Consider the following 9,983-nt stretch of genomic DNA (forward strand, 5'->3'; position numbering starts at 1 on the left):
AGTGCAGTAGACACCTTTAAACGAGAAAACTAATGAGCATGCGCAAGAGGGGGTCCTGAGCCCTTTAAATTCTTTCGGGCGGGGAGGAAGGTCCTCTTTCCCTGTCGCCGCTGAGTCGAGCGGGAGGCTGAGGCTCCCGGGGTGAGTGTTGATGACGGCTACGCGCGTTCGAAAGTTAAATTCTTAACTCTTTTACACGAGCTAGGGGCTTCTGTGTTGGGCGTGAGCTCCCATTGGCTTCTTACTTGACGTGCTTGTTTTTCTTTTTTTAAATGTTATTTCAGTGGTTTCAAGATTTAGCTTCACCCGTGAACCGCTGCCATGGCCGAGGAAGGGTAAGCGCGGGGGTTGTGGGGGAGGGGTGAATCTTAAGGGAGAGGAATCCTCCGGAGATGTGTAACCTTTATTCGGCCGCTCCTCCTGCGGCGCGGCCACGTGCGCACCTCGGCCTGAGGGTTTGGCGCCTCTTTAGACTCCCGTTTTCTGTGTAGTTTACTCCGCAGGTGGGGAAAGCAGAGCTGCTTGCTCCCTCCCATTCCCCAAGTAGTGGCACTTGCAGACCGAAACCTCTCACGTGGCTGGCCACTTCTTTGGACTAAAGCGAGCAGTCTTTTGATAATATACTTTCATTACAGCATTGCTGCTGGAGGTGTAATGGACGTTAACACTGCTCTACAAGAAGTGCTGAAGACCGCACTCATCCACGATGGCTTAGCTCGTGGAATTCGTGAAGCTGCCAAAGCCTTGGACAAGTAGGTCTTGAGATTTTAGTTTTGTTAAAAGACTTAAATTTTAAGTGATCTATGTGCCTGCCCTCTAAAAATGAAGTATATATCTTTGGTAACTAGCTCAAGATTGCCAGCTTCTAATTGTAAAGAAATTCTATATTATATTGCAGTTTTTAATAACTACCGTTTAAATTATATTTTGCTGGAAAGTAGTTCTACTTTAAGTTATTTGGGGTTTGGGAAACTTACTGCTTCGTAAGTCTGAAAATAACAATTGGAAACATTTTCCAAATAGAAGTGTTGTTCTGATAACTATTTTGCAAAAGTTTAGTAGAAACATTGAAGTACAGTGATAAGTTCTTCTAATTGAGTATATATGTGTAAATGGTAATATTATTTGAAATATGGCAGCAAACAGTTGTGTTTTTATTTTGACTAAATTTGGTTTTTTACATTTTTGTAAAATTAGGAATGAAAATTAGTTCCAAAAAATTGTCTTTAAGCTTTGGAAATCTACAGTGTTTGAATGATGACTTTGATTGTCGGATACCCCTTCACTCCATTTATGAGTGATAAAAAAAAGTCTGACAAACCTGTAACCTTTCTCTAGCTGAGAAAAGTTAGAACTGAGTTGTGTGTAAGAGAAGCCTTTGGCAGACTACTAAAACCTGTGCCCTTGCCTCAGAAATTCAAAGTGCAAAAAATAGCATGAGATGCAGACAAAATATATTGAAATACATTTACAAAATTTCATGGACTATATCTTAAATGCTATTCTAATTATCTGACACCATAAACATTTCTGTATTCTGCTTTGAAACTCAATTTTGTATTTCAGGACAAACCAAAATAATTAGTGATTTGACTTTATTGATACAGCTGACCAAGTAATCAAACAATTCATTTTGATAAGAGCCATTTAAAATATACTTACTGGGTCTAGTTGAAAGTTTTTTTCAAGACTAGTTACGTTGGCAAAGTATGCATGTTTAAAAAACTACCTGATTTGGTTTTAAAAATTGTAAGTTTTGAAAGCTTTCTAAAATGGATGAATTTCAAGTCAGTTCAATTCACTTTGGTATAGACTGAACAGTTCAATCCAATGGAAACATCGACTGGATATACTTCAGCAGTACCTGTCATGAATTCCTTTCAACCTTAGCACCTTGGGAATGCTGCTGCACAATTTAAAAATGGATTCTAATTCGATGTCTGATCCAGCAACAGGTAACAACCCTCTATATCTAGTGGTTGATCCTAATGTTGATTACTATTTCCAAGTTACATAAAAGCTGAGCTACAAGCTAAAGCTTTCAGAATGCATGCTTTGTTGATTGCCCATAAGCTTTCAGAGCTCTTTGGTAACAACTAAATGCAGAAAATTCAAACCTTGGTTAGAAAAGCACCCAAATGCCAGACTTAAGACCACTATATTGGGTTGATCTGTTAATAGGACTGGATGCAACCTAGCATATAGTAAACTGCTGGGTATTTACCATGCTGTTCGTTGCCAATGTAGCCAGTACAAACAGGAAAAAACTTTCAACACTAAACTATGTGTAAGCCTGATGTTTATATAAACAATGCTAGACTGTAACAATAATTTTGTGTCTTTTAGACGCCAAGCCCATCTTTGTGTTCTTGCTTCCAACTGTGATGAACCTATGTATGTAAAGTTGGTTGAGGCCCTGTGTGCTGAACACCAGATCAACTTGATCAAGGTGAGGTTCTTAAATGCTAAATTTTTAAAGATTTTAGCAAGCCACTTGTTAATAGAATTGCACTAATTTTTTATATTGTTGAGGTTAGATAATGAGACAGAAAAAAGTATTTGTTGGAGTTAGTAGATTCTGTTTTGAAACTGCTGTACATGATGACAACTTGGCTCCCTCTACTGAGAATGTTGAAGAGAACAGCCATGTCACCCATTATTTCTGAGTATACAGCACCTACTTAACATTTTTGATTTTGTTGTGCCAGTATAGTGCCATCTTCAGCATTTATTTTTTTTTAAAACAGGTTGATGACAACAAGAAGCTGGGTGAATGGGTAGGCCTCTGTAAAATTGACAGAGAGGGAAAACCCCGTAAAGTGGTTGGCTGCAGTTGCGTGGTTGTTAAGGTGAGCTTAAATATCATTATTAAAAATTATATTTTGTAATTAATATTTTATAGTATTAAATATTATATCTTTAAATACTCGGAGAAATTCTGGTTATCTTATGAATGACGGAATTGACTGAATGTCAATAGCTTTAAACCAGTAAGGTTAAGAAATGACTTGCCTCTTGTTATAGCTTTGTTATTTTCAACAATGAGGAATGAAAGAAAGCAAGGTTTTGAGGGCCTTAATTTGAAATGTTTTGAATGTGATATTTTAAAATGGTAATTTAAAAATTAACATTTTTCCCCGTTTAAGTGTCTTTTTAAAAAAAAAAAAAGTATAATGTGGAAAAAAATGCTATGAAATCCTAAAAGCCAGTGTAATTACATCTGGATTACCTGAATGTGTTTTTCAGAAGTAAAATGCTGGCAATAGTACAGCCATGGTACGAGCCTCAATGACTAAGGTCCTTGAGGTCCCTGAGAATGGCTACATTTACATTTCATGATAATTTTGGATATTTTCATAGAATTTGAAAAGATGTCTTTTGCTTTGTGTATTCTTGAAATTATATTTCTTCTGTTCTTACTAGCTTAGCAATTTACTAATGAAGGTTGGTGTTGTGAAATGTGAGTTCAAAAATGATGTTCATAAATTTAAAAGTGCTCCTTAATTTCTTTTAGGACTATGGCAAGGAATCTCAGGCCAAAGATGTCATCGAAGAATATTTTAAATGCAAGAAATGAATAAATAAAAGCTTTGGTCTGATTTGATTTGTTGTATTAGCTGTTATTTTGGATACTATCTAATACTTGGCCTAAAAGTAGTTATGTTTAGTATATCTATTTCATTTTTAGGAAGTATTCTTGAGTTTGAACATCAGTCTTTCAGGAAAAGAACTTAATGCAAATCAGATGGTTTACTTCTCATTGGTGTATGGGAGTACATTGTGACAGTTGCCTAACACTAGGACATTTGACTTGTTAGATTTGGATTTGCATTAGCTGTTTAGATTCAAGGAAACCTACACTATTTTAAAAAACCTGTTTTGATTTTGAAATTGTGCTCTCTTGGCACTTTTTAAATCTTTGTTGCCACATCTTTAAGTTGTGGAACAAAACTATTTGAATCCAATAATAGCTGTGGACAAATCAAATTACTCTGTTTCATACAAAGGGATACTATATTTGGATGTCTACAGGATAATGAAGGGGGAGAAAGCTTTGTAAACCTGTAAATGTTATTTCCACAAAGGGGGAGTTACTGACAGCTGTAGTTTGGGGGTTGCCACACATGGTCCTTGTATAATTGACCTATCTCTTACATTCTGCCAGTTTGAATGGCAAATTTCCCCAGTTCTTCATTCACATAATTAAGTGCAGTGCTTAAAATAATTAGGTTTTTGGCACCAGATAGAGATAAAGAAACTTCTACAAAAAGATATAAAAAAGTATAAATTTATACTGACCTCAAAAGAGGAGGAACCAAAAAAAGTAGGGACCATTACAGTGTGCCTTGTCTTCAAAATATCCCTATCTGCTCACAACCAGACTTCACAGTTAGTCTTAGTAGTAAACAGTACCAAAACAGAGCAAGAAAAGTTCATTTCCCTAGGAAGACCCTTTCAGTTGGGTTTGCTTTCCCTTTGGGAGTGGGGCCGTTTTTTGAGCTTGGTGTTTTATTTTCAAAAAGAGCTCAGGCATTGTATTTGGGTGGAATTTAAAACTGATTTTGCTTGATAAAACAGGATGCAAGGTCATGGCATCACAGCTTCTCAGTCCCAATTGTTAATTGTAACTATAGGTCTGGGTCATGACAACCACTCACTTAATGTGGTTTTTCAAATGATCTCTAGGCACCAAAGGAAGGATTCAAAAACTTGTCAATGAAGATGAAGAGATAGATGGGATAGGAACAAAGATAAGTAGAGAAGTCTCAAGGAAAAGGGGGAGAAGGAATACATTTCAGACATGGTGAACTCTGCAAAACAAGGTAGACGGGAGATACAGAATATTATACATAGATAACACTCATAGGCTAGCAGAAGTAGAAGAGGATGCATATTTTGAGAATGAAGAGGAAGGAAGGGGTCATGTCATGGAATATTGAATTTTAATTCAAACAATTGAATTCCTGGTATTGGGCAGATGTACTGGGAAAAGCCACATGCAATGCAGTTTACAAAACCATTTCCCAAAAGTCTTGGTATACCTTTAAACTAGCAAAGCCTATTAAAATAATTAAGCTAAAGTTATTAATATTTAAAGCTATTGTGTTAATTGTAGTGTTAATGTTTAGCCTCTGTCCCTGCAAGGTTCACCTCTTCCAGGGTTCTTTGTCATCCTGAGGAGTTGGATAGGTTCTTTTCTCTGCCATTTCTATTAGTGACTAATAACGCCTGTTCCATTAAAACACCGAACTTTTACAAAAGCTGTAACAACAAATGTACAAATGTCTTCTACCACTTGAAAAAAATAATACACCCCATTGATCTCATGTAGGTGGGTAGGAAGTGGTACGGAGGCTGGAAAATGTCTTTCTTACAAAGCATTGATCTACCAAAACTTATGTGTATGGTGGTATTGCTTCAGGTCTCTGCTTGATCAGTCTCAAAACCTACTCCGTGACTGGGCCTAGATTCCTAGACTTCGGTGGCTTGTTTTCCTAGCCTTAGACTTTTCATGGTTGGAGTTTTCTTTTCCTAGAAAACAAAGGTCAAGGAGGTAATATGGGGGAACTATATTACCTTGCTGAAGAGTAATCTTATAACCCTCTTATCCCATGGTCTTTCTTGAAGTTGTGAGGTAAGTAGAATCACTTTGCAGAAGTTAAGACAGCCAAAAAACTTGTTGGCTCTTTTGAAGACAATTTCATTTACTGAGGTAATGGAAAAAATCTTTAACCATGTTATTGACCAACCAGCATCAGTAATAGACTATCCATAGTATATTTCCTCAAATATTACAGCTCTAAAAATGCCTCCCTGTTCTCTACCCAGACTGATGGGGTCTGAACATCATTTGCTTTGCTGAAATCAAGTAAACTCTTGACATTCCTGTTCCATATAATAATCTAGTAGAAGAAAGAATGTTGGACCAGAATTCAAAAGACCTGTGTTCAAATTTTGCTTCCTGTTTTTAATAGCTGTGTAATCACAAATATGATCAAGCCTCAAGCAAATCTCTTAAGACTTATTTTTAAATTTTTTTTTTGAATGTTCTGGAGACTATCAGAGTGACTGACTTGTCCAGAGTTACACAGCAAGTGTCTAAGTTTAAATTTGAGCTCTTGACTCCAGGCCCAGTGTTTCATCCACTGAGCCACGTAGCTCCCCTTGACCATAAGTCTTAAATCTTGGAATCTGCAACCTCCATTCACGGAGGGAGGCAAAAATCACATTCTGGAAATCAGCACTTAAAATTCTAATACTTCATAAAGGAAAGGAGATTAATCTAGCACATTTTTTTTAAAAGAATTTGTTTTTACATAAAGGCAATTTTTAACATTAATTTTTTTAATAATTTTTGACTTTGACATTGCCTCCCTTCTCCCCTTTTACCTCCTTGAGAAGGCAAATACTTTTATATAGATTATACATGCTTAATCATGTAAAACATTTCCATATTAGCCATATCATGACTTCTAAAAGTGAACTTCAGTCTTTAGTAATCATTGCTTCCTTTTCTAAGTGATGTCTGATTTTAATCATATACTCTACAATTCTCCTAGGGATTGAAATCGAGCACATTGGCCTACAGTTTTCAGAACTGACCTTTTTCTGCTACTAATTAGATATTTCACATTTCACCTATAATGAACACAGTCTATAACAATTGTGATCCAAACCAGCCCACTCCTCTGTTTGCTGGTGCTGTAAATGCAAAAGACTACTTTGATGGCTCCTGAAGCCACTTCCTTCTTAGCTTAGGAAAGCCTCATGAATTGAAATTCACAAAGTTGCTCATCAGTAACCTTATTGGAAAACAAATAAAGAGACTGCTCCATCTCTTGCCTTGTAGGGCATTAAAACTGGGTAAAGATAAGACTTGTTTTGTCTACCTTCCCCAACAGTCTTCAGGCTTTGAAGAAAGATAAAGGAGGAGATCTTAAGGTCAGGTTATTCCTTCACTATAACCAGAGTTTCAGTTCAGCAGCCCATTGGAAGACTTCATTATCACACCGTGCAACCATCTGATAATATTTAACAAGCTGCTAAGGACATCTGTGCATCTTCTGAAAGGGAAGTCCATTCATTGACTACAATGCTGACTTCCCTAAAAGATCATCATTAAGGAGTAGCTCTTACAAGTTATCGCATGTAAGTAACCACAGCCCTGTATAACCTTCTGGATAAGCTAGCTAAACCATATTGAAGGTAATCAACAAAGCTCAAAACCATCAGTGAGTTAAGGGGGAGGTTTATCCCAAGCACAAGAAAACTTACCTTGAAATAGGAGGACAAATTGTTCCAATGGACCATGAAGGGGGCTGACGTAAGTACTGTGAAGTGCATAGAATTTAGTCAGACATTGAAGATGCCAAGATCATCCACTGAATTCCTGTCATCTTGACTTTTTGTTTTGCTGATGGACTTGGATAATTGGAAGGAGAGTGTGACCAACAACTATGTTCATCTTAGTCTCATTTAAATCTGATTTCAATGGGAAGTTAAGATATCACTCCATGAACCTTGGTTCTCTTAAAAAATGAAGGGCAAACAACTAAGGGATGTATATTTTTCTTGTTTTCATTTTTGTAGATGTAAGCTTATCTCAGAACCCCTTGTACAATAATATTGATCTAGATAACATTTTCAAAATTACGTTTTTGAAAATCTCATAATCTTTAAAGGTTTCTTTCATACCATGGAAACATCTATCCTTTCCTTTACACATTTTTATCTCCCCCTAAAATTATTTTGGAATGCATTTCTTTCCCCTGTGTATTTCAAGAAATCTATTAATAAAAAAAATTACCAAGTTCTCAAAGTTGATCAATGGGCAGCTTGGTAATGCAGTGATTAGTGTTAGTCCTAGAGTCAAGAAGATTCATCTTCCCAAGTTCTAATTTGGCTTCAGACACTTGGTAGCTGAGTGACATTGTGCAAGTCACTTAACTGTTTGCCTCAGTTCCCTTATGTGCTCGAGAAGGAAATTGGTAATTACTCCAGTAACTTCCAAGAAAAAGCTCGAGTCAGACATGTCTGGAAAATAACAGTCAACCAACAGAAATGAAAGCCAACTTATTAACCTCATTTTGAGTCTTCTGCTATTACTGTTTTACCCTTTTTTTTTTCTTTTTTAAAGAAATGAGTAGAACCCTATAGTAGAATGAGATTCAGTTCCTGTGAAGTAAGGCTCATGCATTTTAAAATTCAGTCAATATATCAAGTATTTATTAAGTACCTAGTATATACACTCTTGGAAAGGCAGCTAAGGGGCACAGTGAGTAGAATACAGGGCCTGTCATTTTCCTGAGTTAAAATCTGCCCTTAGGCACTTAGTAGCTGTGACCTGGGCAAGTCAAAGTCATTTTGTCACATGAGCTGGAAAAGACAGTGGACTTGTGAAGAATCAGAAACAACTGAATGTACTAGGCATTGTGTCACATACTAGGAATACAAGTATAATGAATGAAGCAATCCTTACATGAGCTAGTATTCTGTCTAGGAGAAATATGTATATTTGTATATATAAGTAACATAGATTTAAAATATTCAATAGAATAGGTAGAAGCTGAGTCATCAATGAAGCCTTTCTTAGAAGCTAGTGCTTGAGCTGTCTCCTCTTCCCCCACCTTTTTTGGGGGGGAAGGTGGGGGGAGGAGGGCAATTGGGCTTATATGATTGCCCAGACTCACACAGCTAGTAAGTATTGAGTGTCTGAGATTGGATTTGAACTCGGGTCCTCCTGACTTCAAGGCTGATACTCTATCCACTGCATTATCTAGCAGTCCCTTGAACTGACTTGAAGGAAAAGAATCATATGAAATGGAAATGAGGAAGGTATGCATTCCAGGCATTGAAGTGGAAAGGTTCTAGAGACAGGTGGAGAGTTTTGTGTGAGGAATAAAGAAAAGGACAATTTAATTGGATTAGAGATTGCAGGAGAGAGAAATAAGGTTCAAATTAGGCTGGAAAGCTGGGTTGAGCAAGGTGATAAAGGGCATTAAAAGCTCACCAGAGTTGTTTATATTTCATTCAGAGGAATAGGAAATCAGGAGAAAAAGATTTGAAAAAGCTGATCTTGCTTAAGGAAAGTTACTTTGGCGGTGGTTGGGAAGGTAGACTGAAGTGGCAAGCAATTTGAGGCAAAGACGCAGTAAGCTATTGCAATAACTATCTGAGAGATGATAGTGTCCTGAACAAAAGTTGTACTTAATGTAGATAGGGAGAAGGGTTCTCAACTCAATTCAAATCTCTTTGTAAGACTACCTCCATCTCCAGGTTATGTTAATATTTTGCAAGATGGATAGATGTAAATTAGACCATTGTTCTTTGAAGGGACATAATTTGTTTTTAAAAGACAGGAGCTAAATCCTGAGCCTTGAAATCTTCAAGTAACAACTGAATGATGAGTTTGTTTTTTTTTTTTAAAGGAATTGTTGGAGCAGCTAGGTGATACAGTGGATAGAGCACCAGCCCAGAAGTCAGAAGGACCTGAGTTCAAATGTGGCCTCAGGCACTTAACACTTCCTGGCTATGTGACCCTCGGCAAATCACCTAACTCCAATTGCCTCAGCAAAACAAAAAAAAAAAAAAAAGAATTTGTTTTTGAAATATGGATTGGACTAGATAACAAGGTCTTTTCCAACTTGAAAATTATTTGACTTATCTACTATTTTTGGCACGCTTTTTAGAATCTTTTAAAAAAAATTATGTACTTAAATATCAACAAACATAAGTATTCCAGTATATACAAAGAACAAAAATGGATTAAATATGAAAGTGAAATTTTACATACAAATTGTATTTAAAATATAAATATATATATATATATATTGAAAGCATCAGAACAATCCCTTTTCAATTGTTCTTCCTTGTGTTCTAGGTCTTTTCATTAAAAAATAAAAAAAGGAATCCTTGATATTTTATATTTTGTATAATTTTTTAAAATTTCTGAAGCCCTCTCCTCTTCTCTACTCAATGAGCCA

General features: G+C 36.4%; 1 protein-coding gene and 3 non-coding genes across 4 annotated transcripts; all 4 read left to right on the forward strand.

Moving 5' to 3' along the window:
- Positions 1–74: 74 nt before the first annotated feature.
- On the forward strand, positions 75–3,604 carry RPS12 (ribosomal protein S12). Its single transcript, XM_051997769.1, has 6 exons — positions 75–141; positions 285–335; positions 636–752; positions 2,347–2,449; positions 2,748–2,849; positions 3,515–3,604. Exons 2-6 carry the CDS (start codon positions 322–324, stop codon positions 3,575–3,577), a joined length of 399 nt encoding a protein of 132 aa, XP_051853729.1. The 5' UTR covers positions 75–141; positions 285–321; the 3' UTR covers positions 3,578–3,604.
- On the forward strand, positions 1,249–1,321 carry LOC127563608 (small nucleolar RNA SNORD101). The gene has a single exon (XR_007954049.1). It is a non-coding gene; the product is annotated as a small nucleolar RNA SNORD101 (small nucleolar RNA).
- On the forward strand, positions 2,592–2,675 carry LOC127563673 (small nucleolar RNA SNORD100). The gene has a single exon (XR_007954111.1). It is a non-coding gene; the product is annotated as a small nucleolar RNA SNORD100 (small nucleolar RNA).
- Positions 3,203–3,328, forward strand: LOC127563652 (small nucleolar RNA SNORA33). The gene has a single exon (XR_007954090.1). It is a non-coding gene; the product is annotated as a small nucleolar RNA SNORA33 (small nucleolar RNA).
- Positions 3,605–9,983: the final 6,379 nt, after the last annotated feature.

The sequence above is a fragment of the Antechinus flavipes genome, chromosome 4 (genome assembly GCF_016432865.1).
Source record: "Antechinus flavipes isolate AdamAnt ecotype Samford, QLD, Australia chromosome 4, AdamAnt_v2, whole genome shotgun sequence".
NCBI lineage: Eukaryota > Metazoa > Chordata > Mammalia > Dasyuromorphia > Dasyuridae > Antechinus > Antechinus flavipes.